The sequence below is a fragment of the Rhinopithecus roxellana genome, chromosome 20 (genome assembly GCF_007565055.1).
Source record: "Rhinopithecus roxellana isolate Shanxi Qingling chromosome 20, ASM756505v1, whole genome shotgun sequence".
In the NCBI taxonomy this organism is placed as follows: domain Eukaryota; kingdom Metazoa; phylum Chordata; class Mammalia; order Primates; family Cercopithecidae; genus Rhinopithecus; species Rhinopithecus roxellana.
In genome coordinates, this window is record NC_044568.1 from 17,537,354 (window position 1) to 17,563,549 (window position 26,196).

Here is a 26,196-nt window from a genome sequence, read left to right on the forward strand (position 1 = left end):
CCAGCCTGGGCGACAGAGCGAGACTCCGTCTCAAAAAAAAAAAAAAAAAAAAAAAGAAATTGTAAGGGTGTCAGGATCTTGTCACCATGCAGATTCTGGTTCAGCAAGTCTGGGGCAGGGCCTGAGATTCTGCACTTCTAAGAAGCCTCCAAGTGATGGCCATGTTGCTGGGCCATACTTAGCTTAGAAGACTGTAGATGAGAGGATCGCAAGCCTGACTGCACATTAGAATCACCTGGGAAGCTTTTAAAAATCACTGTTTTTAAAAGGAGTATTTGGGCTGAGTGCAGTGGCTCATGCTTATAATCCCAGCACTTTGGGAGGCTGAGGCAGGAGGATCATTTGAGCTCAGGAGTTTGAGACCAGCCTGGGCAAAATGGTGAAACCTTGTCTCTATAAAATAAAATAAAATAAAATAAAATAAAATAAAATAAAATAAAATACACACACAAAAATTAGCCGGACATGGTGACATGCACCTGTAGTCCCAGCTACTCAGGATATGGGGAGTGGGGTGGGGTGCTGAAGTAGAAGGATCACTTGAGTCCAGGAGGTGAAGCCTGCAGTGAGCCAAGATCATGCCACTGCATTCCAGCTTGGAGGACAGAGCAAGACCCTGTCTTGGGGGAAAAAAGCATATTTAGAAAGCTCCCTGAGTGATTCTAGTGTGCAGCTGCAGTGGAGACCCACTGGTCTAGAGTATGCCGACTCTTGGAGAGGCTGAGCAGGCCTTTGCACCGGTACCCCTTATTTTGTCCTGAGGATCCCATGACCCTCCCTCTCCAGAGAGGGACACTAACTCCAGAGACTTTTCCTAAATTTTCTAAAGGTACAAAGCTGGTAACTGGTGGCACCAGGAATCAAACCCAGGTCACTCCTATGACACCCATAGGGGGCTACCCCAGTTTTCTCATCTGTATAGTAAGGGGATGAGCAAAAGGAGGCTGGCACGAGGACCTATGTTCTTCGGCTGCAAAGATGACCTTATGGCTCATTTCTGCACTCCCTTGGGGAGAGTTCTGGATCCTCAGCCACCTGCCCTACCTGGTTATCTCTGTAGAGCATCACCATCTGTGATGTACTCTAGGCCGAACAATTCCAGCAACCACCTCCTCTGTTTCACAAATGAGGAAACCAAGACACAGAGAGAGAACATGACTTGCCTAAGGTCACACAGTGAGTGAGTATTCAGTGGGGCTCTGACTCCAACACTGGAACAAAAGGAAAGGGTGACCTTGGGGTGGTCCTGGGCTGGAGATTTAACTGGCCTGTGCGTCTGTGTGCTCCCTGGAGACAGAGGGGCCCTCAGGAAGGCAGGAGGACCGTGTACCCTTCTTGGGCTCTGCTTCTGCCCCCAACCCTACACTTCATGGCCAAAGCTAGGCCTGAGGACCTGTGGCCCCACTAGAGAAGGACATGCACTCTGGGCACATCCAGGGCTTCCAGGAAAGACCGTTCAGTGGCTGGTTTGGTAAAGATCATCTCATCCCGGGGCAAGGCTCAGGGAGTTCCAGGGACTGCTGGTCTTTGTCCTGCCTCCCAGTCACCCCAGTGAAGAACTCTCCCCTTGGCCCTCGGAACCCACATCTGGCGGCGCATCCCATACACACCCCAACCCTGCCCTAGCTGCCCAGAAAGAGACCTTTGCCCTGGGAAGGAGGGTATGGTAGAGGAGCTTTCCCTGGGGAAGAAAGGCCAACTGGGGTCCCCTGGGTTAGGAGCCTGGGGCCACAGGCATCAGTGGTCCTCATGGGACCCTTAGTTCTCCACCTACCGGCCCCCCCCGCCGCACACACACCCACACATACTCCAGCACAGGGTCAGAGCTGAGGGAGGTGTCTGGGGCTGTCTGGAAGGGCTAGAGAGGGCTGGATATCCTGATCCTAGAAAGGGACCATCCTTGCATCAGAGTGATCACAACCCTGGAACTTAAAAAATAGCAATTATTATGGCCGGGTGCGGTGGCTCACACCTGTAATCCCAGCACTTTGGGAGGCCGAGGTGGGTGGATCACGAGGTCAGGAGATCGAGACCATCCTGGCCAACACGGTGAAACCCCGTCTCTGCTAAAAATACAAAAAATTAGCCAGGTGTGGTGGTGGGCACCTGTAGTCCCAGCTACTCAGGAGGCTGAGGCAGGAGAATGGCGTGAACCCAGGAGGCAGAGCTTGCAGTGAGCTGAGATCATGCCACTGCACTTCAGTCTGGGCAACAGAGCAAGAATCTATCTCAAAAAAAATAACAATTATTAACAATTATACACCAGCCCTGGTGTCTACACTTGCCTGGCACGTTACAGTCTCACTGAATTCTGTCTCATTGGATTCTCACAACCATCCCATAAAGCAAATACTGTCTATCCTATTTTACTGAGAAGGAGAGCGAGGCCCAGAGGATTGAGTGATTTCACCCAGGCAGCCTCTGAGCGGCTGGGATTCAAACTCATGGCCATGACTCCATGCCTGAGGTTTGACGCTGGAGTCAGCCACACCTGCCTCTAACCAGGAGATCCTTGAGGGGATCCCTCAAGGATCCTGATATGTTTCCATATCAACCCCCTGTGGCAGATGCTATTTTTTAAAAACAGCCATCACAATATCTTCCATCCCACATGCTCTTCCTACTATGTGATGGTGACACCCTTCTGTGACTACAACAGAAGTGACATTATGTGACTCCCAAGGCAAGGGCCTGAAACAGATGATAACGCTTCCACTTGCTTCTGTTCAAATGCTCACTCATGGAACCCTATGCCATGCCACTAGGAAGCCAGGCTACAAGGAATGGTCGCAGGTAGGTGTTCCAGCTGACAATTCCAGCTGAGGCTCCAGCGTCCAGTGCCAACCATATGTTCAAGAAAGCCTTCTAGACAATTTCAGCCACCACCATGATCTGACTGCAACTGTATGGGAAACGCTGCACAAGATCTGCCCTCTATGAGCCCTGAGGACCCCGGAAGTGTGAGGGATAAGTTTTGGGGTGATCTGTGATGCAACATAAATAACTGGAACACCCTGCCTCCCCCACCCCTCACATACCCCTGGCCCAGCCAGATCCCTAAATAGCTGGAGCTCCTTCAATATGTCTTTCATTCACAAGCACACTGATGTGCACGGGCAAACCTGGGTGTTTTTTTTTTTTTTTTTTTTTTTTGAGATGGAGTCTCGCTCTGTTGCCCAGGCTGGAGTGCAGTGGCCGGATCTCAGCTCACTGCAATCTCCGCCTCCCGGGTTCACGCCATTCTCCTGCCTCAGCCTCCTGAGTAGCTGGGACTACAGGCGCCCGCCACCTCGCCCGGCTAGTTTTTTGTATATTTTAGTAGAGACAGGGTTTCACCGTGTTAGCCAGGATGGTCTCCATCTCCTGACCTCGTGATCCGCCTGTCTCGGCCTCCTAAAGTGCTGGGATTACAGGCTTGAGCCACCGCGCCCGGCCAAACCTGGGTATTCTGATTCGTTTGCCCAAACAGCCTGGACTGTGAAAACAAACACCCCGATGGCAGGTGTTGACACACATACCCTGACATGGGTCTATTTCGGGGCCTGCAGGCCTCCCACTGTGCACCGAGAGGCCTCCACCTGGGCAGGGAAAGACTTCGTTTAACATTTTGCAGTCTTGTGTTGGGTGCAGAATGAGGATAAAGCATGTAGAATCAACCTGTGACGGATGCTTGGCCGTAATCAACTGCCTCGGGGCTCTCCTGATCCCTGGCCTTTTTTTTTAAAGATAGCTTTATTGGGACATAATCCACACACCATGACCTTTGTCCTTTTAAAGTATGTAAGTCAGTGGTTTTGAGCACATCGACAGTTGTGCAATCATTACTATAATCTAACTTTTTTTTTGACAGGGTCTTGTTCTGTCACCCTGGCTGGAGTGCAGTGGTGTGATCACTGCTCACCACAGCCTCAACCTCCTAAGCAATCTTCCCACCTCAGCCTCCTAACTGGGACTACAGGTGTGTGCCACCACACCTGGCTAATTTTTTTTTTTTTTTTTTTTTTGGTAGAGATGGTGGGGTCTCACTATGTTGCTCAGGCCAGTCTTGAACTCCTAGCCTCAACTAATCTGTCTGCCTCAGCCTCCCAAAGTGCTGTGATTACAGGCAGGACTGCACTCTGCCTAGAATCTAACTTTAGAACATTTTTTATCTTCTCCCAAAGAAACCCTTTGCCAATAGCAATCACTCCCCAGTCTCCACTCCTGGGCCGAGGCAACCACAAATCTGCTTTGTCTCTTTGTGGATTTGTCTATTCTGGACATTTCATCTAAATGGAGCCATATAATATTTGTCTTTTGAGACTGACTTCTTTCACTGGGCATAATATTTTCCAAGTTTGTCCATATTGTAGCATGTATCAGTACTTCACACCTTTCTTTTTTTCTTTTTCTTTTTTGGAGGGGGGATGGAATCTCCCTCTGTCACCCAGGCTGGAGTGCAGTGGCGCAATCTTGGCTGCAACCTCCGCCTCTTGGGCTCAAGCGATTCTCTTGCCTTACGAGTTGCTGGGATTACAGGTGCTTGCCACCACGTCTGGCTAATTGTTGTATTTTTAGTAGAGACAGTTTCACCATGGTGGCCAGGCTGGTCTCGAATTCCTGAGCTCAAGTGATCGACTGCCTTGGCCTCCCAAAGTGCTGGGATTACAGGTGTGAGCCACCACAACTGGCCAGTACTTCACACCTTTCTATGGCCGAATAATATTCTATGTTGTGTGGATACACAACATTTTGTTTTTCCATTCATCAGTGGATGGACATTTGGGTGGTTTCCACTTTTTGGCTATTATGAATCATGCTGCTATGTACATTTGTGTACAAGTTTTGTGTGGCCATATGTTTTCATTTCTCCTGGGTACATATCTAGGAGTGGAATTGCTGTGACCCCTGGCCTTTGCACTCTGCCTCCTTGGCTAGCGATCCAGTATCTTCCTTGCCAGGTCCAAATATCTCATCCTTCAGGTCTCTTAAAGGAAGCCTCACTGACTCCCATGGCTGAGTTGGGTCTTCTGTGCCACCCTACCTCCAACCTTTGCACATTTCATATGGCGATGTGATTGCCTGGGTCCTGGTCATGGCCCCCACAGGTGAGCAACTTGAGAGAGACCATCTGCTTTGGTTCACCACTGTCCATCCCAGTGCCTGGCTCTCCTACTGCTGGAAAGACAAGAGAGATTCTGAGCAATCAGGAAAGGCTTCCTGGAGGACGTGGGGCTGGAGTTGGGTTGATAGGTTGGTTTGCCCCAGAGCTGGGCAGAGGGCTTTGATGGCTTCCATGGAAGAAAGGTGAGGAGAGCTTGGAGAAAGGAAGGATGGATGGGTGACAAGCAGGCAGAGAACAAAGCTCAGAGCCCCGGGGCTGTTTAGTCTCGGCCCCTCTAAGGCTGCAAAGTGCCAGTGACTCAGATGTGGAGGGAGGCTCACACGCTGCAGCGTGAGGCTCCCACATTAACCCTCACCTGCCTGGAATCGAAAAGCCACAATGGAAGCACTCAGCACGCGGTGTTAACCCTTAGCTGCCCAGTCCTTGAGCCCCAGGGCCAAGGGCTGTGGACATGGCCTTGAGGTCCCCGGGAAGGCCCCGCCCTCCCTGCCCCCAGAATCTGGTTACGTTAGGCTCAGCCTTCTGATGCCCGGTGGTGAACTTGCCCAGAGAGCACCTAAACACCGCGGAGCGGCAGTGGCTTGAGCGCCCATGGACAGACAAGTGTCCTAAGAATTGGTGCCTCTTCTAGGGAAAAGGAGGCCTGGGCTCCAAGACCTTAAAGACTCGCCTAATTTTCCGCACGGATGAGTAGCCCCAGGCCCCGTTCGGATCCGTCTTTATCTCATCGTCTGTGTCAGAGAAATATGTCATGTTTCCAATCTCTGGCGGCAAGAAAATGCCGAGCTCTTTTGCTATTGAAAAAAAAAAAAAAAGGAAGAAAATACTGCGGCCCTAATCCTGCCCAATACATCCCAGAACCCAGCCTTGGGTGTTGCCCCGAGGGGACAGCGCCGCTGCCATCCGCGCTGGGGGTCCGAGTGGCCCTGGGGCCCCGCAGGCCCGGGCTAAGGCCACCCCTCTGTTCCCGCGTCAGTGGCCCTAAGCGCACAGCGCTCGGAACTCGGAGGTGCCAGAGACTCCGGCGAAGCAGGCCTGGGGAGGGCGCGAAGCCACGTTGTTCCGATCCTCAGCCACCTGGGTCCCAGCCTGGAACCTTCAGACCCTGACGTTCGGGCCCCCTCGGTGCCAGACGCCCCGAGTGCCGGGGCGCGCCGGGCGCGGGCTGGGAGCGGCGGACAGCGGGCGGGACAGCGCCCCCGCTCCTCCCGTGGGAGGGCGCGCGCCCCTCCAGGAAGCTCCCGCCTCGCCTCCCGCTTCCCTCCCCACTCCCCGCCTCGGCCGGAGGGAGGAGCCCGAGCCGCCGCCGCCGCCGCCGCCGCCCGCCCGGTCCGGGAGGAGGACAGGACCCCGAGCGGCTGGGAGCGCACGCGAGCGGGCCGTGGCCGTGTGGGCAGCGCCCTGAGCCCGTCCCGCGCCTGCGGGCCCGGCCGAGCAGGAGCAGCGCCCGGGGATGCCCGGGCGGCCCAGAGCGCGGGCAGCGGCAGCCGTGCGGTGAGGGCGGTGGCGCCCGTGGGACCCGCGGTGAGTGGGGCCCAGGCAGGCGGGGCAGCTTGGCGCGAGTGCCCAACTTCGGCCCTGGGGCTGGGCTTCTGGATCCAGCGGCGGGTCCGTAGGAAGCCGGGTTCCGCCTCGGGGGGCTGCGGCGGTCTAGCCCCCACCACCCGCGCGAACCCACCACCCGCGCGAACACTGGCGCTTCGGTGACTCAGCTCCGACCCGGCCACGCGGGGGCGCCCCGCTGGCGCCCGGACTGCGGGGGAAGGGCGGGCGGAGTCCCTGGGGAGGGGGGCGCCCTTAGGGGTCCGAGCCCAGCTGCTATGGGGACCCTGCCACCCGCCCCAGGGGCTTGGAGGGCGTACGGGAGGTGGAGTCCCGCTGCAGCCGCAGCTGCTGAAGGCGTGAGGTCGCGCTGGGTCTTGGCGGGCGCGGGCAGCTCTCCGCGCCCCTCTGCCCTCCTCCCTCTCCTGAACACCCACCCGCTGCCCCAGGCAACTGCCGGAGGGCCAGCTCCCAGCCCCGGTACAGGGAGCGCAGAGGGGGAGTGGAGCTGGGCAGCTTCCCAGAAGTCGGAGTGTGTTTGCAAACTAGTTTTTGCGAAAACGCTGTCTGGCACCTGTGTGTTTAAAGGGGGCGTGGGGGTGGGCATGGAGAGAGCGGGGGAGCAAGGCCCTCTCTTATTCCCCGTTTCTCCAGCGATGCTCCTCTGAAAATAGAGGGGTCTTACTCCCCTCTTCCCTGCCCTTCCCACCCCATCCCCCAGCCTCGCTCTCCGTCGCCCCCAGTTCGAGAAGCTCTCCTATGGGGAAGGGGCTGCTTCAAAGGGGGTCGTGATTTGCCCAAGGTCACAGATGCTGCTGGCTCTGGTAGCCAATAGGGGGTTCATCTTGCATCTGAATCCCCTGCCCCATATGTACTGGGGGAAGGGACAAGTGGTCTGAGGGAATGATCTGAGCCGCCCTTTGTTTTGTCTACCTTAGTTTTTTGCTCCCTTAGGGGTGTGTGCTGTCTTCAAAGGGTGGGGGGCTTTTTCTGCCCCTTGGGCATCCACAGCTTCAGGGACTGCAGGGAGCCCGTGCTTTTCAGGAAACAGACTGCAGATTGTAATCCTTGGCAGCTGCAGCCTGCCTGTGGCCAGCCCTGATGAGGAGGCCTGGGAGACTTGGGTCTGAACCCCACCTGTGACCAACAGGGAGCTTGGCCCAGACCGTCCGCCTTTGTGGCCCTCCGGGTCATCATCTGTGAAATGGGCTAATGTTCCAGGGCCTGCCTCCTGGAGAATGGACACAGCATGAAGGTGTGGTTTTATGGCATTCCCCCTGGCATATGTCCTGGTGAGCTCCAGGACCGCCCCAGCCAACTGGATTGGAAGGGGTCACCCAGGCAGGTTTCTCCATGGAAAGAACCAGGGACGAAGGATGTGGATGCTTGGGTTCTTCTCGCGGCTGTCACTTCCTGTCTGAGTGCCTTGTCACCCCTTGGACTTGGGGGTCTGTGTCTGTAAAATGAGGCAAATTGTGACATGATCCATCTTACAGTCAGGCAGCTGGGAGCCTGGAACTGGGGAACGGGGAGCAGACGTTCTGTAAGTAGGGAGCACTTCATGAGTGGCAAGTGTGGTGTCTCTGGTGGTGTTCCAACGGACACTACCTCCCCTGGAATGGCAGGAGAATTAAAAACTGGGGCATAAGGGGAAGAAGATGGCTGCGAATGGAACCTCGGTTTCTATGTCTGTAAAACAGTAAGTACTGGAGCCCATCAGGTCCTCCTCCAAGTCCTCAGTTTCTGTATCTGTACACCTTTATATTTTTTTCAGGTAATTGTGTATTTCTGCAAAGGTAAGATTAAATTAGATTGCAAGGACTCGGGTGCCAGCACTTATTGGTACATGGTAAGTGCCTGGTTAACTGTCGTTGTCGTTGTCGTTATCCATGGGAATATTAAGAAGCCTGATGTGGGTGACTGCATCCAGGATTCTTTGTGGGATTGTCTCAGGCCAACTTGCTCCTCCCCCTCCCATCAGGACTTCTGGGCTGTTCTAGGGGCAGGGGGCTGGGGTGAAAGAAGACCAGGAAAGGTGGTAGTTCTCATCCAGGTGTCCCCATTTCCCCACATCTGACTGGCTTCACAGGGCTCTAAGGAGTGAACAGAAAACAAAAGAGCATTCTCTAGTAATTTTCTCCCTCCTGTCAGAGCAGGAGGCATCATCGCCAGGTACGGTCCCCAGTCTGAGAAGCCCTCAGCTCAGGGTCAGGGTGCCCCCAGTCTGATGGAGGTCTCTGTCCCTCTCCCCTCCCCTGACCCTTACACGTAGATGGCACTGGGGCTACTGAATCAGGAGCAAAACACCTCAAGGACCCAGCTCCTTCCTCCTTGCAGAATATGGCCTCAGAGAGGGAGGAACCCTGCAGGACACAGTGGTGTGGGCTCTGTGGGAGCCGGGACGCCAGGTCACCCTGTGATCTTGGCAGGCAGCAGCTAGAAAAGTCCACAATCACATGTCTCCCCACCTCCCTGTCTAGAAGGGAGGACGTGGGGGTCCCACCATACCTGAGGACTGAGCCCAGGTTAGAGGCGCCTCCTGGCTCACATCCCAGTGCCTTCTGCCCTCACTGGGCCACCGAACCTCGGCTGTCACTCCCATGGCAGAGTCAAGAAGACTGCTATATCACATCCTGGGACATTTCTTTCTTCCTTTTTTTTTTTTTTTTTGAGGCAGGATCTTGCTCTGTCACACAGGCTGGAGTGCACTGGCATAATCTCAACTCACTGTAACCTCCACCTCCCAGGTTCAAGAGATTCTCGTGCTTTAGCCTCCCAAGCAACTGGGATCACAGGCGCGTACCCAGCTAATTTTTGTATTTCTAGTAGAGTCGGGGTTTTGCTATGTTGGTTAGGCTGGTCTTGAACTCCTGGCCTCAGGTGATCCACCCACCTCGGTCTCCCAAAGTGCTGGGATTATAGGCCTGAGCCACTGTGCTCGACCATGTAACATTTCTTTACTTGTCCTGGCCACACACCAGCTCTGAGGTCTGCAATGAGACTGACCGTAGTGAGACTGTGTCACCATCCCTCCTCACTGCTGCATCTCCTGGTTGTATTTTTCTTGGAGCATTTGCCACTCTTTAAAATCATCTTTACTGATTGGTGCACCAGCTTATCCGCCTCCCTCCCCAAAGGGTGTCAGATCCACAAAAAGGCAAGAGCAAACAGTGTCCATCTTGTTTAGGGCGGTGTCCCTGCACTTAGAACAGTGCCTGGCACATGGTAGGCGCTCAGTAAATCCTTGTGTGAGGAATGACTGCACCTGCCCCTCCTTGCAGCCTCCTGTTAAATGAGTCTGTGATGTTCAGTGATGGATCCTGGGAGAATTATGAGCTTGCCCTCTTGAGTCTCTGGAGGGATCCCTGTCTCACCGTGCTGAGTGCTGGAAGGAGCATGGCCTTGCTGACAGCTAGATTTCAAACTTGTAGCCTACAGAACTGTGAGAGAATCTAAGCCATTCAGTGTGTGGTGCTCAACTAATCCATGGCCAACTAGAGTTTGAAACCCGGTAGCTCCGCTCCCAGCATTCACTGTGCTCTTACAAGACACTTTTCTCAGGTTGGGCCACCAGGGGCATGTCTCTGAAAGACTGATGGGAGGGCCAGGTGTGGTGGCTCACACCTGTAATCCCAGCACTTTAGGAGGCCGAGATAGGCAGACCACTTGAGCCCAGGAGTTCAAGACCAGCCTGGGCAACATAGTGAAAACCCATCTTTACAAAAATAAAAAAATAAACAAAATTAGCTGGGTGTGGTGGTGCGTGCCTGTAGTCCCAGCTACTTGGGAGGCTGAGGTGGGAGGATTGCTTGAGCCCAGGAGGTCGAGGCTGCAGTGAGCCATGATTGTGCCACTGTACTCCAACCTGGGTGAAACAGTGAGACCCTGTCTCAAAAAAAAAAAAAAAAAAAAAAAAGACTGTTGGGGTCCAACCAGGGGAGAGAGGGATTGAAGGAGTTGTCTGCTAGGAGCTGGGCATACTCCCTCCTGTGTTTTGGAGAGGGGACAGCCAGGGCACATCAGGCAGGCCAGATAGCCTCAGCTCCTGACAAGACACAAAAGCCTGCAGGGATACAGTTGAATTGCAGGGAGAATGGGCTCCTGAGCCACACTAGGAATGTCCCCACCGCAGGGCCTTTGCACATGCTGGGAAATAGGTAGAGGAAACAGCACATGCAAAGGCCCTGTGGTGGGGACATGCCTAGTGTGGTTCAGGAGCCCATTCATTCATTCATTCAAAAATATTCACTGAGTACCTGCTGGGCACCAGCTATGGCTGGGATACAGCCATGAACAAGAGAGACCAATGCCTTGCTGTCCTAGAGCTTCTGGTCTATTAACATCCCAGCTCAAATGCGGCCTCCTCCACAATGCCCCATCACAATCACTTCACCCTGCTTTATTCTCTTTGTGACATTTTCCACTATCTGAGATTTCCTGCCCTTGCCATTTGCTCACCTCTCTGTCCCCTCAACTCCATCCCGAACTCCTGTGCCCAGAACCTGAGTGTGTCTTGATCATGGTTGCCCGCCCCCAGCACGCAGCAAAGGCCCTGACCCAGAGGAACTGCTTAAGAAGCATCTGTTGCACGACCAAATGGATGACTGCATGGTGAGGGAAGCCCTCCTGGAAGGTGGAGGCCCACAGTCACAGGTGAAAGAGGGATTACATCTGTGCACAACCCTCTTCAGTTTACGAGCTTTTCACTACTGCCTTAAGAACATCATGAAGAAAGTAGTGGGGACAGCTCTAGTTAGCAGCAGCTCCATTTCCTGTATGAAGAAACTGAGGCTAGAGAGGTTAGGACACATGGCCCGGGTCGCATAGGGAATGGGTGATTTTCTTCAGCACACCTTGGTCCCTTGGGTGGACAGGCAATGGCAGCAGGTGATGTCCCACCCAGGGGACCTCACCTCCTCCACCTTCCCAACCCTCAGTCTTTCAGTCCTAGGCAAATCCACCTTCTCTTAGACATACAACTTTCCCCATTCCCTCCTCCATGGGAGTCCCCTGCCCTCTGAGCCTGGCCAGACCCACTCCCAAGGTCCCCTAAGTACTCAGAGTCTCCCGGGAGCCAGAGCACTCCATGCCCCTCCCCACATGGAGCTTCCTGGGAGGCCGGAGGGGAAGGAGCTGAGACACAGGAGGGAGGAGTGGCAGGAGAGGACAGAACCCAGTTCCTGGACTCATGGGGAGTATAGTGGAGGCTGCCTCTCAGCCTGCTAGGTCAGCCCCTCTATAAGTGACACAAACCTTGTAGTGCAGGCTGAGCTGAACCTGAGGCCTGGGAGGGTGGGAGGGTCCCAAGGGAAGCCCCCTCCCCTAACAGCCAGAGCTTAGTGATTAAGCGGGCGCTACAGAGAATAACTTCCCTCTGAATGTGGTCTGGTGGAAGCTGGGGGTCCCCAGGGGGGCCTCAGGGCCAACCCCTGCTGCAGCCTCCTCTCCGTGCTGTCTGCATCTATATTTATCCTCGTAATGGCCTGGCTGCCTGTCGGAGTGTAGTGTCTTTGGAGCGCAGCAGCCGGTGCCATAGCCCGGTGGAGAAGTGATTTGTGTCAAGGTGCCGCCCCCACCTGGTCAGGAGTGCCAGCCTGCTCCCCGGGGGCTGCCGGTTGCCTGGCAGGAGGTGCTGCAGCAATGGGCATGCGGCAAGGGCTCCAGAGAATAAGGCTTGTGGCTGGACCCTGCCCACCAGAACCAGGATGCAGGATGTTGGGGCGGCCAGACTGTGGCCAGGGTTCCTGTGTGGCTGGAAAGTGGGGACAGATAAATTCTAAAGTGTTTTAGCTCTGAATGTCAAAGAACTTGTGACTCTGAAATCCTAGAATTCCCAAATTCTGGAATTCTGTGAACCTGTAGTCCCAGTCCTCTACAATTCCAAGATGTCATGGTTCCTCTTCCTCTCACCTTTTCACTCTTTCTCACTTTTTTTATTTTTTATTATTTATTTATTTGAGACGGCATCTTGCTCTGTCGCCCAGTCTGGAGTGTGGTGGCGCAATCTCAGCTCGCTGCAAATTCCATCTCCCGGGTTCATGCTATTCTCCTGCATCAGCCTCCCAAGTAGCTGGGACTACAGGTGCCTACCACCACGCCCAGCTAATTTTTGTTTTGTTTTGTATTTTTAGTAGAGGTGGGGTTTCACCATGTTAGTCAAGATGGTCTTGATCTCCTGACCTCATGATCCGCCCGCCTCGACCCCTCAAAGTGTTGGGATTACAGGTGTGAGCCACTGTGCCCGGCCACTCTTCCTCACTTTCGACAAACTTGTGTCGAGCTTCCATGCTGTGCCTCTGGGTGCTGGGAACAACGAGATGAAAATAGGGTTTGGTTCCATCTTTAAGGTCCAGTGAGGGTGAAGCTTCTAAGTCAGTGGTTACAATATACTGGTATTGTAAGTGATTCCCTTTCAAGGAGCAGGGAATCGGGAAGGACTGTGTAGAGGAGTCCCTGGATTGTTTTTTTTTTTTTTTTTTTTTTTTAACCATATTGAAGTGTAACAAACGAAATAGAGCAGACATTCTACATGGACCAGTCAATGACTGTTCACAAACCGACCCATCTGGGTCACCAGAACCCAGATCAGAAACAGACACGATCAGCACCAAAGCCCCCGGTGTCCCCTTCTGGTCAGTAACACCTGTCCACCTGTCCTACCGCTATCCTGACTTCCAGCAGCGTAGGTTTGTTTTGTCCATGTTTAAGGTCACCTAAGTGAATTCATATAGGATACATACTCCTTTCTGTCTGGCCCCCTTCACACAGCACGTGTGAGACCCATCCATGTTATTGCTACCCGTGTTCTTCCTTCAAGCAGGCTGTGTGTGGTCCGCTGTGTGTTCATTTACCAGTTATGTCTCCCTTCTTCCAATGATGGGGGTTTGGGTGGGGCGTTCCAGTTGGGATTATTCGGATTAGCACTGCCACGAACATTCCTGTGTCTATCTTTGGTTGAACATATGTGAGTGTTTTTGTTTGGGCACTAATGTTTCTCCTAAGTCGTTGCACCAATTTCCACTCCCTCTGGCAACCTGTGAGTGTTCTGCTTGCTCCGCATTATTGCCAACACGTGGTATTGTCAACTTTTTAAAATTTTGGCCGTCCTGGGGGTGAGGGTGGGTGCATAGTGCATGTTTTTTTAAGACAGAGTTTCACTCTTTCGCCCTGGCTGGAGTGCAGTGGTGCAATCTTGGCTCACTGCAACCTCCACACCCCACCCCCGTTCAAGTGATTCTCCTGCCTTAGCCTCCCGAATAACTGGGACTACAGGCGCTCGCCCAGCTAATTTTTGTATTTTTAGTAGAGATGGGGTTTCACCATGTTAGCCAGGATGGTCTCGATCTCTTGACCTTGTGATCTGCCTGCCTTGGCCTCCCAAAGTGCTGGGATTGCAGGCGTGAACCACCACGCCCTGCCTAGTTTTTGTGTCTTCAGTGGGGACAGGGTTTCACCATGTTGGCCGGGCTGGTCTCGAACTCCTGACCTCAAGTGATCGGCCCACCTCAGCCTCTGAAAGTGCTGGGATTACAGGCGTGAGTCACCGTGCCCGGCTGCATTTGGTTTTACTGAGCTGAGTTTGAAGAAAGAAATCGCTAAGTGAAGAAGGGGGAAGGGCATTCCGGGCAGATGGAACAGCATATGCAGAATTAGGGAGGCACGAAAAATACTTGCTACAACTCTGTGTGGCAAACAGCAGAGCTAGAGCCAAAGGTGTGAGGGAGAGGAGTTTGAGAGCCTCATCAGGGAACCTGGATGTTGTCCCAAGAACAGCTGGGAGCCATGGAGAGGTTTTTCTCATTTTGAGTCAGTACCTGCAGTGTGTCAAGCATTTTGTAATTTCCATGTGTTGGATGAAAAAACTAAACTGAGACACAGAAAGACCAATGACTTGTCCAGAGTCACATTAGTGGAGGCCCAATAGGGAGAGCGGTATTGGGCTAGGAGCCAGAGGACCAGAACCATGTGGGTAAGGGATTCAACCTCCAAGCCTCAGTTTACTCACCTGGAAAATGAGAGTGCTGATGATAACACTCCATTTGGGGATGTTGTGAAGCTGCAGAATTTCAAGGACCTGGGGCAGGCATTATTATTCTCATTTTATTATGGTTATCTGTCCATCAGCATGGCCACACCCACCTTCACCCTTCTCTTGCAGCTGACAGGGTAGGGGTGGGCTCTCTGAGCTCCCACACTTAAGAAGGGCTAGCCCAGAGCTCCTGCCCTAACACCCTGTTTTCCTGCCCCATGACAGATCTCCTAGGAACTAAAGATTGCTATGATGGTTAATTTTATGTGTCAACTTGGCAAGGCTTTGGTGACCAGTTGTTTGGTCAAATAAAGGTATTTTTAGATGCAATTAACATTAAATCAGTAGATTTTTGAGTCCTGCAGCTTACCCTCCATTATGTGTGGCCCTCATCCAATTGATCAAAGGCCTTCAGGGCAAAGACTAAGGTTTCTCCAAAGACTGAATTCAACCCCAAAACTGCAACATAGAAACCCTGCCTGGGTTTCCAGCCTTCTGGCTTGCCCTACAGATTTTTGACTTTCCAGCCCCCACAATCGCATGAGCTAATTCTTTAAAATACATTTCTCTCTCTGCATAGGTAGATATCCTATTGGTTCTGTTTGTCCAGAAAACCTTGACTAATATGGTTGTCATTTGTCTTCCTGGATCTTCTCATCTGGGAAATGGGATGAAGGAGGCAGTTTAGACCTGGATTCATTCAAGATGCATTCCAACCCCCTAGAAGTTCAGTAAACTTAGCAGCCATCAGGGCCCATAGGGAATGGGTGTCTGGTTAGCTAAGGGTTCTGGTTAACAGAGCATTCCCATCCAGACTAGAGGTTGCAAACTCAGAGGTCTACAGAGACCTGGCTGGGAGCTCAGTGTGTGAAGCCAGCAGGGCTTGCATGGAGACCAAGTGTGACACCTGCCTCATTATGCCAAATCCAGCTATGCTAGAGCCATCCCTGGGGTGTGGTCAGTCATGGGGTGGCCGCATTGCAACTTCTGATCTGTGGCCTCGTGCCTCAAAGTGTGGTTCCAGGGGGGGAGCAGCCCTAGCATCACCTGTAGCTTGTTAGAAACACAGAATTTTAGGCCCCTCCCCAAACCTGCTGAATGACAATCTGTATTTGAACCAGATGCCCCATGTACTCAGCTAACCTGTGATTTGTGTGTACTTAGCCCACATCAGAACCACCAGGAGAGCGTGTTAAAACACAGGCCTACGGGCCGCTCTAGGCCTTCTGCTAGAGCAGGTCTGGGTGGGCCCAGGATGCTACATTTCTTTTCTTTTTTCTTTTTCTTTTTTTTTTTTTTTGAGACAGAGTCTCACTCTGTTGCCCATACTGGAGTGCAGTGGCACGATCATGGCTCACTGCAGCCTTGACTTCCCGGGCTTAGGTGTTTCCCCCATCTCAGCCCCCCACATACCTGGGACTACAGACAAGTGCCACCATGCCCAGCTTTTTTTTTTTTTTTTTTTGCCATTTTTTGTAGAGACAGGGTCTCACTATGTTGCCCAATTGGGCTCAAATTCCTGAGCTCGAGTTCCACCCGTCTCAGCCTCCCAAAGTATGGGGATGACAGGTGTGAGCCACCGCGCCCACTGGGTGCTGCATTTCTAGCAAGCTCCAGGGAGATGCGTAGGTGACCTGTCTGGAAACCACACGTGGTAACAGCTCTGAGCCACCTCAGGAGCCTCTGCTGTCAGAGATGAGACCCCACTGACAGGATTTGCTGGCTGCAGAAGGACTCAGAGGCCCTGAGGGTTCCAGAAGCCACAGCACCCAGGAGTGGGCCCCACCTCGAAGACCTTGACGGTTGTGTATCCAAGCCCACAATTCACTCCCTAGCTCCCCATCACTACCGGGTCTCTCTGAGCTTTCCTGTGCTGTGTCCACCAGCCTGGAGGGAGAACTGAGAGCCATGTTTCTCAATCAGTTTTTTGTTTTTATTTCTTTTCTTTTCTTTCTTTCTTTTTTTTTTTTTTTTGAGAGAGGGTCTCACTGTGTGCCCAGGCTGGAGTGCAGTGGCACGATCTCAGCTCACTGCAACCTCCACTTCCCGGGTTCAAGCGATTCTCTGGTCTCAGCCTCCCAAGTAGCTGGGATTACAGGCACCTACCACCAGGCCTCGCTAATTTTTGTATTTTTAGTAGAGATGGGGTTTCACCTTGTTGACCAGGCTAATCTTGAGCTCCCAACTTCAGATGATCCGCCCGCCTCAGCCTCCCCAAGTTCTGGGATTACAAGTGTGAGCCACCATGCCCGGCCCTCTCAATCAGTTTTAACCTCTTGCCGCCTTTATGTAAACTGTTAACTTTACACATCCCTGAAATTTTTTATCTACTTTCCCCTCTCCAGACATTAAGAATTGCTGGGGATTCAGACCCTACAGAATGGGTTCCTAACTACTGCCTGGCACTGACCACGACCAGGCATCTGCGCCGCTTTCTTTGTTACTGCCACCAGCAAAACAGATAATTTATTTTTTTCCTTCTTTTTTTGTTTTTAGAGACAGGATCTCACTCTGTCACCCAGGTTCGAGGGCAGTGGCACAGTCACAGCTCAACTGCAGCCTTGACCTTGCAGGCTCAAGTAATTTTCCTGCCTCAGGCTCTCCTAGTAGCTACAGGTATGCACCACCATACCTGGCTAATTTTTTTATTTTTTATTTTTGTAGAGACAGGATCTCACTGTGTTGCCCCAGGCTGGCCTCAGACTCCTGGCCTCAAGCAGTCTTCCCGCTTCAGCCTCCCAAAGGGTTAGGATTATAAGCGTGGGCCGCCACGCCAGGGCTGCTTTTTCCTTTTCTACACATCAAGTTGCACATGCTTTTCTGACAGCACACAGTGCCCTTGCTAAAATTTACAAAAGGACATCCCACTGTGGTCCCAGCTCCTCGTATCCACCAGCCTCTGGAATGGGGTTGCCTCCCTGGCCACCTCAGGCCTGCCCTTCACCATCCAGCAGCTCTCCTCCCCTTCGGGGTTCCCGGGCCTCCTCCTGGGCCATCTGCTTCCCTTGCCTGCCTCTCTCGCTGTCCCCTCCTCTCCGCCCATTTCTAAATTAGAGGCGCCCCCACCCAGCCGGCCAGGCAGCTCCTCCCCCACAGCGAGCTCCTTTACACTACAGCTGCTTCCCGGGTTGGACATCGGGGTGGGGCCAAGGCTACTTTCTCCTCACAGCCATTAGGAATCACTGATCATAGCAAAAGCTACCTATTATTGTTCTAAGTGCTTTACCTCACTGAATCCTCACAACACCTAGGAAATTCTTTTTTGGTTGCTGTTTTTTGTTTTTGTTTTTGTTTTGAGATGGGGTCTTGCTCTGGAGTGGATCTTGGCTCATTGCAACCTCCTCTTCCTGGGTTCAAGCAATTCTCCTGCCTCAGCTTCCTGAGTAGCTGGGATCACAGGCGCCTGCTACCATGCCCGGCTAATTTTTGTATTTTTAGTAGAGACGGGGTTTCACCATGTTGGCCAGGCTGGTCTCGAACTCCTGACCTCAGGTGATCCTGCCTGCCTCGGCCTCCCAAAGTGCTGGGATTACAGGTGTGAGCCTCCACGCCCAGCTGGAAGGCACTCTTGTTGTCCCCATTTTACAGAGGGAGAAACTGAGACATAGGGAGTTGAAGGAACTTGCCAGAGGTCACACAACAGTTACATGGCAGAGCCAAGGTGGGAAGGATGGAGTGACCGCAGCCTTGGCTCTGAGCCTGGTCACCATCCTTCCCTGGCTTCAAAAAGCCACTGCCTCTTGTTGGGCCTCAGTTTCTACCCCTGTGAAGTAGGACACAGTCCCTCTCCTGCTGGCATCTCAGAGCCCAGGATTTGAGAAGCCGCCTGTGATTCTCTCAAGTGATGTGTGCACGGGGAGGTGGCTACGGTTGCTCTGGGGCTGCTGCTGATGGAGTCTGCCTGGCAAGCCCCCACTTCCCTCATTGATTAGGTGTAGGTGCTGGGGAAACAGTGACGATGTCCTCCTGAGGGACAGGGGCAGACAAACAGACACAGGCACATAGACAAATATGTAAAACGCTTGTACATTGCAGCGATCTGTGAAGGAAGCAGCATGGAGCGGAGACGGATTACGTCAGCCTGGGTGATCAGGGAAGGCCTCTGAGGATGTGATATTAAGCTGAGAAGTAAGACCTTTCCTGTGAAGAAAGGCATTCCTGGAAAAAGGAACAGCAAGTGCTAAGGTCCTGAGGCAGGAGAGAGGCTGACAACAAAGGCAGGCCAGTGCAGCTGGGGCAAAGGAAGCAAGTGAGGGGGAGGGTGGCAGGAAATAGGGACAGGTCAGGCAGGGTCCTGTCATCCTGGGCACGATTTGGGGTTTGTGTGACCTGGATGAGGAGGTCACAGGAAGATTTTCAGGTAGAGCCATGGTGGCATCTGACTTCTAGGTTTAAAGACTCCCTCTGGCTTCGGTGTGGAAAAGAGAGCACAGCTGAGCTTGCATCAGAGAGACCTGTTATGGGTCAGGGTGTGTCTGGGCATGAGATGATGGGAGCCTGGCTGGGCCAACATAGTGGAAGTGGGGAGAGGATGGATGCTGAATGCAGCTTGAACGTGAAATCAGCGGCACTGGTGGCATATAGGAGGTGAAGATAAAAGGGGATTAAGGACGATGAATTCCTAGTTTTCTGGCTAAAACCATGATGTTCTAGGCCTGTGGCTCAGCACCAGTGTCCAAGCCTGTCCTTCTGCCTAAGGGCAAGATGCCTCTCTTCTGGGGTCAGTGGACCCTGTGGGGGCTGAACCCTGTGTGTCCATTTTTCTTTTCTTTGAAGACAGCGTTTTGCTCTGTCGCCCAGGTTGGAGTGCAGTGGCACAATCACAGCTCACTGCAGCCTCAAACTCCTGGGCCCAAGCCATTTTCCCACCTCAGCCTCCCAAAGTGCTGAGATTACAGGTGTGAGCCACCACTGGCTCCTGTGTGTTTTATTAACTGCATAGCCCCAGGGTGCTCAGGGACTATTTATTGAATGAACCAATGAATCAGTGCCTGGGAATTCCCAAGCCCTGTCCTCTCTTTGTCTCAGTTGACCCGTCTGTAAAAGGGACCACTAGTTTCATAAAGCCCTCTGCAAGCTCCTTGCCTGGGGGATTTGGTCACCCCAGAAGGGTTGTGTCCATCTGTGCCAGGAGTCAGGACCATGCTTTAAGTAGGCCCTGGCTCCCCATCCCATCCCCCAGACTGAAACCTCAAATTACCTATGGGGTGGGGGCTGCCACAGGGGTGTTTCTATCGTGCCCAGATGCGCATGGCAGGCCCAGCCCTCCCTTAATGACACCTTGCCTGCCTGCCCTCCTGCTGGGGTAGGAGGGGAGGAGGCCCCCGGCCCAGCCTAAGCTGTAGTTTCTTTTTCCATTGCGTCAGGCCTCAGGGTCCAGTACGCCTGGCTGCTGCTGGGCTGGCGCAGAGGGACCCACTCTTCCCCTCGCCTGCCCCAACTCCAGACATCATGTGCTCCCCGTTTCGGGCATCCAGAAGCTTCCAGCCAGAGGGTGAGTTGGAGATGAGAGGAGCTGCCACTGGCTGGGGGAGGAGTTCCCTTCCCACCCACCCATCGCTCGCTCTAGCCAGGGCCTGAGTTGATCCAGGTGGAGTTGCAGTGAGCTGGGGGCTCCTGGCCCAGCCACCACCCCCTGCCCCCGTGACCTGTCCCTCCTGCCCACGCCCTCCGTCAGGCTGGAGGGAGGGAAGGGCAGGAGGCTGATGTAGTAACCAAGGCAAGATAATGGGGCTTGGATGAGGCAGGGGGGTGGGGGTAGGATAGTGAGGGGGATAGAATGAGGTGACCCCAGAGTGTTCATATGAGCATCTGTCATTGTATTTGTCAGTCTGGGTGCGTATGTGTACGTGTGTGTATGTGTGTATATGTGACCACACACATGTGTAAATGGACTAGGAAGCACGTGAATCTGGGCGTGTGTGCCTGACACCCTCAGGATGAGAACAGAAGTGTCTGATTTGGCAGCAGGGGATGGTGGCCCAGATGGCATCTAACATGTCACAGAGGGGGCCTGTGAAGTGGGGAAGGGGCAGGTGAGCTAGAATCTACCTCACCAGCCATGGTGGGAGATGCAGGGGTGTGGACAGGGTGACCCAGAGGAACTGGTGACCTTGGATACTCTGGGGCCCATCCTGGATGTGTGTTCAAATGGGAGAATGCCCTTGGCTTCCCCAGCCCTGATCACAACCTGCCCGCTTAGCCTCAGGCTCCCCTGGCCTGGCTGATGTCCTGGCTGTCCCTGCCTTGGTCCCACAATGTTCAGCAATCTCCCCACCCTGGCAAAAGGCCAAGCATTGGCTGGGAGTCTGGAGACCTGATTCACACTCTGTCTCTGCCTCTTCCTGGCTCTGTAACCTCAAGCAAGTGACTTTTACTCTCCAGGCCTCAGTTTCCTCATCTCTAAAATGGGAGCGATTGTCCTGCAGGCATAGGCAGGCGCTCTCAGCCACACAGCAAGGTTTTGGACATCCTTGTCTGCCCCCTTCCCCACCCACCCCCACCTGGCACAACTGCCCAGTTGCACACAGTAAAAGTGAATGCAGTTCACCAGCTCCTCCAGTGGAAACTGATTTTTACACGACAAGAATAAATCCTCCAGGCAAATTGTAGTGCTGTCCTGATGCTCTGAGCTTGTGTGATTATAACAAGGTTCTAGGAACAAAGGCTGGGAGGGAGGGGGCTGAGGACCAGCTTCATCATTGTCCAGATTTTTCCCCTGCCAGGCATGTCCGGGGAGCACTGGATCTGGAGGGGAAGCTGGGAGGTCTCCGCTGCCAGCCCTACTCTCACCGTGACCTCCTGCAGACCGGGGCTTGCAGGGGACTGCACCTGCCCAGCAAGAGGCTGGCACTCCAGAGTTGCGCCGTGGCGTGGGTGAAAGGGAGGAGGAGTGGACCCAGCATAGTGATGGAGGCTTGATCCTTCCTGCCACTCCTTTCTGCCTAGAGGGCAGCAGCTGCCTCCTCGCTAGTCTCTCTGCTACCTCTCCTTAGCTTGAAAACCCCTTCTCCCCACAAGGGGTCGAGTAAGCTTTTAAAAACACAAATCAGATCATGTCAGTTCTCTGCTTCTAAGACTTCCCATCGCTCTCAGAATGAAACTCAGACGCCCTATCAGAGCCCACAGCTCCTGCAGTTCCTGGCCGCTCTCCCTGCTCCCTCACTGTGTTCCTGCCAGACTGGACTGTGAGCCCTGCAGGGGCTAAGACAGAGCAGTCTTTTTTTTTTTTTTTTTTTTTTTTTTTTTGAGACAATGTCTTGCTCTGTTGCCTAGGCTGGAGTGCAGTGGCGTGATCTCAGCTCACTGCAACCTCCACCTCCCAGGTTCAAGCAGTTCTCCTGCCTCAGCCTCCCAAGTAGCTAGGACTACAGGTGCACGCCACCATGCTGGCTATTTTTTGTACTTTTAGTAGAGATGGGGTTTCACCACGTTGGCCAGGCTGGTCTTGAACTCCTGACCTCAAGTGATCTACCTGCCTGCGCCTCCCAAAGTGCTGGGATTACAGGCGTGAGCCCACCATGCCCGGCCAAGAGCAGTCTTCTTACTGTAGCATTCCCAGCACTGGAACAGTTCTTGGGACCTAATGGATACTCAGTACACCCTCTAGAGTGAATGAAAGCCTCAGTTTCCTCCTATGGAAAATAAAGGTGATATTACTATACTTGCCTCGTAAGACTGAATGAAGATTAGCGACATTGTGCAGGTGACATGCTCAATTAGTGCTCACAAGCGCAGTGACTTGGATTTGTGTCCACTTACCTCCCTCCACTGGAGAAGTGCAGGGTCAGTAAACCACTTAGCCTCAAGAGGACAAAGTATTAGTCAGGGAGTTGGAACCTGGCCATTGTCGGGTAAGTGTTTAGGGGCCAGGTTCAACCACTGGGATGACGCGGCCAGTGTTAAATGCACACGTGCCGGTGGAAATAAGACCTAACCCATAGGAGGCTCAGAGGGCTGTGTCCTGATGTCTCGTGGGCAGATGGGAAACTGAGCCAGAGAGAGCCAGAGGACTTGTCTGCTGGGCCTGTGATGGGTGTGACCTAGGTCCCCCTCCACCCCTTTGCTCAAGTCTCACTAATACCTTGCACTCAAAGGAGAACAGAACTCCTTCAAGTGATCACATGTCAGTAATTAACCTTGACAGGAGGAGGATACCTGAGGCCCAGGGCACAGAATTTTGGGAAATTGTGTATGAGTGAAAGGGTGAATTGTATGTTGAAGATAAGGACCAACGCTGGCAGGATCTGAGGCATATGGAGGGTTTGTCCATTCATTCATTTATACGCTCAACCTTTTTTCATTCAGCAAATATATACTGGATACTTCCTGTGCACTAGTCACTGTGTACAAACTGGAGATACAGGGTGGACAATGAATAAGGGTGAATTTTTAATGTTACTGTTACAGGAAAGGGGTCCCGATCCAGACCCCAAGAGAGGGTTCTTGGATCTTGTGCAAGAAGGAATTCAGGGTGAGTCCATAAAGTGAAAGCAAGTGTATTAAAAAAGTAAAGGAATAGCCAGGCGCAGCAGCTCATGCCTGTAATCCCAGCACTTTGGGAGATCCAGGCGGGTGGATCACCTGAGGTTGGGAGTTTGAGACCAGCCTGGTCAACGTGGTGAAACCTCGTCTCTACTAAAAATACAAAAATTACCCTTGCGTGGTCACGGGTGCCTGTAGTTCCAGCTACTCGGGAGGCTGAGGCAGAAGAATTGCTTGAACCCAGGAGGTGGAGGTGAGCCAACATCATGCCACTGCACTTCAGACTGGGTGACAGAGCCAGAATCCCAGCACTTTGGGAGGCCGAGACGGGTGGATCGCGAGGTCAGGAGATCGAGACCATCCTGGCTAACACGGCGAAACCCCGTCTCTACTAAAAAATACAAAAAACTAGCCGGGCGAGTTGGCGGGTGCCTGTAGTCCCAGCTACTTGGGAGGCTGAGGCAGGAGAATGGCGTAAACCCGGGAGGCGGAGCTTGCAGTGAGCTGAGATCCGGCCACTGCACTCCAGCCTGGGCGACAGAGCGAGACTCCGTCTCAAAAAAAAAAAAAAAAAAAAGAAAGTAAAGGAATAAACGAATCGCTACTCCATAAAGCGACCCCAAGGGCTGCTGGTTGCCCATGTTTATGGTTATTTCTTGATGATATGCTAAACAAGTGGCAGATTATTCATGCCTCCCCTTTTTAGACCATATAGGGTAACTTCCTGATGTTGCCATGGCATTTGTAAACTGTCATGGCGCTGGTGGAAGTGTAGCAGTGAGGACTACCAGAGGTCACTCTGTGGCTGTCTTGGTTTTGGTGCTGGCTTCTTTCCTGTAGCCTGTTTTATCAGCAATGTCTTTATGACCTATATCTTGTGCTGACCTCTTATCTCATCCTGTGACCCAGAATGCCTAATCATCTAGGAATGCAGCCCAGTAGGTTTCAGCCTTATTTTACCCAGCTCCTATTCAAGATGGATTTGCTCTGGTTTAAACGCCTCTGATGTTCCCAGAAGTGAGCTTCCTAGTGGTCAAAGCAATGAGAGAAGTCTGAGCAGTTGTCAGCTCTACTGTGGCCACAAGACACATGACAACATGTTAGTTGCTCAGGAGAAGCCCAGGTTTTCCTGGCACGATGAGTATCTGAGATACCCATGTCCACTGTGATTTGTTGCTCATGTGACGGGGCAACACACAAGGAGCTGTGCATCCTTACAGGTGAAGACTGACCACAGCAGAGAAAAACTTCAAAGACAAATTTAACACATCTACCAGAGACTCAGACTCTTTTTTCTTTTCTTTCTCTCTCTCTCTTTTTCTCTCTCTCTCTCTTTCTTTCTTTTTTTTTTTTTTTTTAGATGGTTTTATTCTGTCACCCAGGCTGGAGTGCAGTAACGTGCAATCACAGCTCACTGCAACCTTGAACTCCTGGTCTCAAGCAATCCTCCTGCCTCAACCTCCCAAGTAGCTGGGACCACAGGCATGTGCCACCATGTCTGGCTGATTTATTATTATTTTATGCAGAGACATGATCCTCCTGGTTGTCAGGTTGGTCTTGAACTCCAGGTTTCCAGGCACCTGACCTCCCCAAGTGCTGAGATTACAGGTGTGAGCCACTGCGCTTAGCTCAGACTCCCTTTTCATGCATTTCCTCGCATTCTTCTTTCTCCAAACCTTTGCCCATGTTATTTGACAACCCACCTCAATTTGCCTTCCATCTCTCCACTCACCTCTTAAAGGCCAAGTGGTAATGCCTCTCTGTGGTGGGGCAGCATAGCAGGTGTCTGTCTACTTTCTGACCCTCACTCCTGTTCTCCTAGACTGCCAGGAACTCCTGCCACCGCCACCGGCTCCCATGGCCCACATACCCAGTGGGGGTGCCCCAGCAGCGGGGGCAGCCCCCATGGGTCCCCAGTATTGCGTGTGCAAGGTGGAGCTGTCGGTGAGTGGCCAGAACCTACTGGACCGGGATGTTACCTCCAAGTCCGACCCCTTCTGTGTCCTCTTTACAGAGAACAATGGCAGATGGATCGAGGTGAGGCTCTTCCGTGTGTCTGCAGTGGGTAAGGGGGTGGCTAGGCTGCTGGGGAGGAGGAGTCTCCCAGGACTGGGATCCAGGGACTCCAATAGAAGTAGTTGGAGTGTGGGCTGGTGGCAGGGGATTACTCGGTAAACTGTTACTCTTAAAATAAAATTTTATTTTAAATATATTTAAAATATTACTTTGTGTTTATTACAATTAAAATCTATAGATTTATAGTTATATATTTTATATTGATTATTTGATATCTCTTTTTTTTTTTTTTTTGAGACGGAATCTCTCTCTGTCCCCCAGGCTGAAGTGCAGTGGTGAGATCTCAGCTCACTGCAACCTCTGCCTCCCAGGCTCAAGCGATTCTCCTGCCTCAGCCTCCCAAGTAACTGGGGCTACAGGTGTGCACCACCACGCCCAGCTAATTTTTGTATTTTTAGTAGAGACATGGGGTTTCGTCATGTTGGCCAGGCTGGTCTTGAACTCCTGACCTCAAGCAATCCACCCGCCTCAGCCTCCCAAAGTGCTGGGATTACAGGCATGAACCACCACACCCCATCTTGTTATAAATTTTTATATACAGTTAAAATTTATAGTTTTACAAAATGTTTGCTTCCACTTTTAAATAACCTTTCCCTATTATTTCTAAATGAATACATGGTCAGTAAGAAATAGAAACAGTGAACTCAGGCTTTGGGAGCTGTTCCAAGGCCCAGTGATGCTACTCCCTGCTGTGTGGCCTTAAGCAAGTGGCTGTCCCTTTCTGAACCTGTCTCCTCATCTGTGAAATTATTATATATTTTTTTCTGCTGACTCCCTTGGAAGGCCCAGATCTGGGGATATTAATGGTGCCCCAGGCAAGGACTTCTGAGCTGGAAGACTTTGGCTTGAAGGTTGGAAAGAGTTGCAGCTTGAGGAAGGATGTTGAGAAACCTAAGCTGTTAAGACCTTCAGGTTTTAAAACTTGCTTTGCTTTTGCAGAAGGAAACTATTGGAGTAAATG

At 52.5% G+C, this 26,196-nt stretch overlaps 1 protein-coding gene across 1 annotated transcript; it reads left to right on the top strand.

The window, feature by feature from the left end:
- The first annotated feature begins 1,416 nt into the window (after nucleotides 1–1,416).
- On the top strand, nucleotides 1,417–25,330 carry LOC115895281 (translation initiation factor IF-2-like). Its single transcript, XM_030925423.1, has 3 exons — nucleotides 1,417–1,471; nucleotides 6,057–6,628; nucleotides 24,982–25,330. The coding sequence occupies exons 1-3, from the start codon at nucleotides 1,417–1,419 to the stop codon at nucleotides 25,105–25,107; spliced, it is 753 nt and encodes a 250-aa protein (XP_030781283.1). The 3' UTR covers nucleotides 25,108–25,330.
- Nucleotides 25,331–26,196: the final 866 nt, after the last annotated feature.

Excerpts from the sequence above, each read along its gene's own strand:
- LOC115895281 (XM_030925423.1), top strand. The coding sequence starts at position 1,417 with ATGCACTCTGGGCACATCCAGGGCTTCCAGGAAAGACCGTTCAGTGGC. Across the intron at positions 1,472-6,056 it reads ACCGTTCAGTGGCTGGTTTG|GCCACCCCTCTGTTCCCGCG; the intron begins GTAAAGATCATC and ends GCCCGGGCTAAG. Across the intron at positions 6,629-24,981 it reads TGGCGCCCGTGGGACCCGCG|ACTGCCAGGAACTCCTGCCA; the intron begins GTGAGTGGGGCC and ends CTGTTCTCCTAG.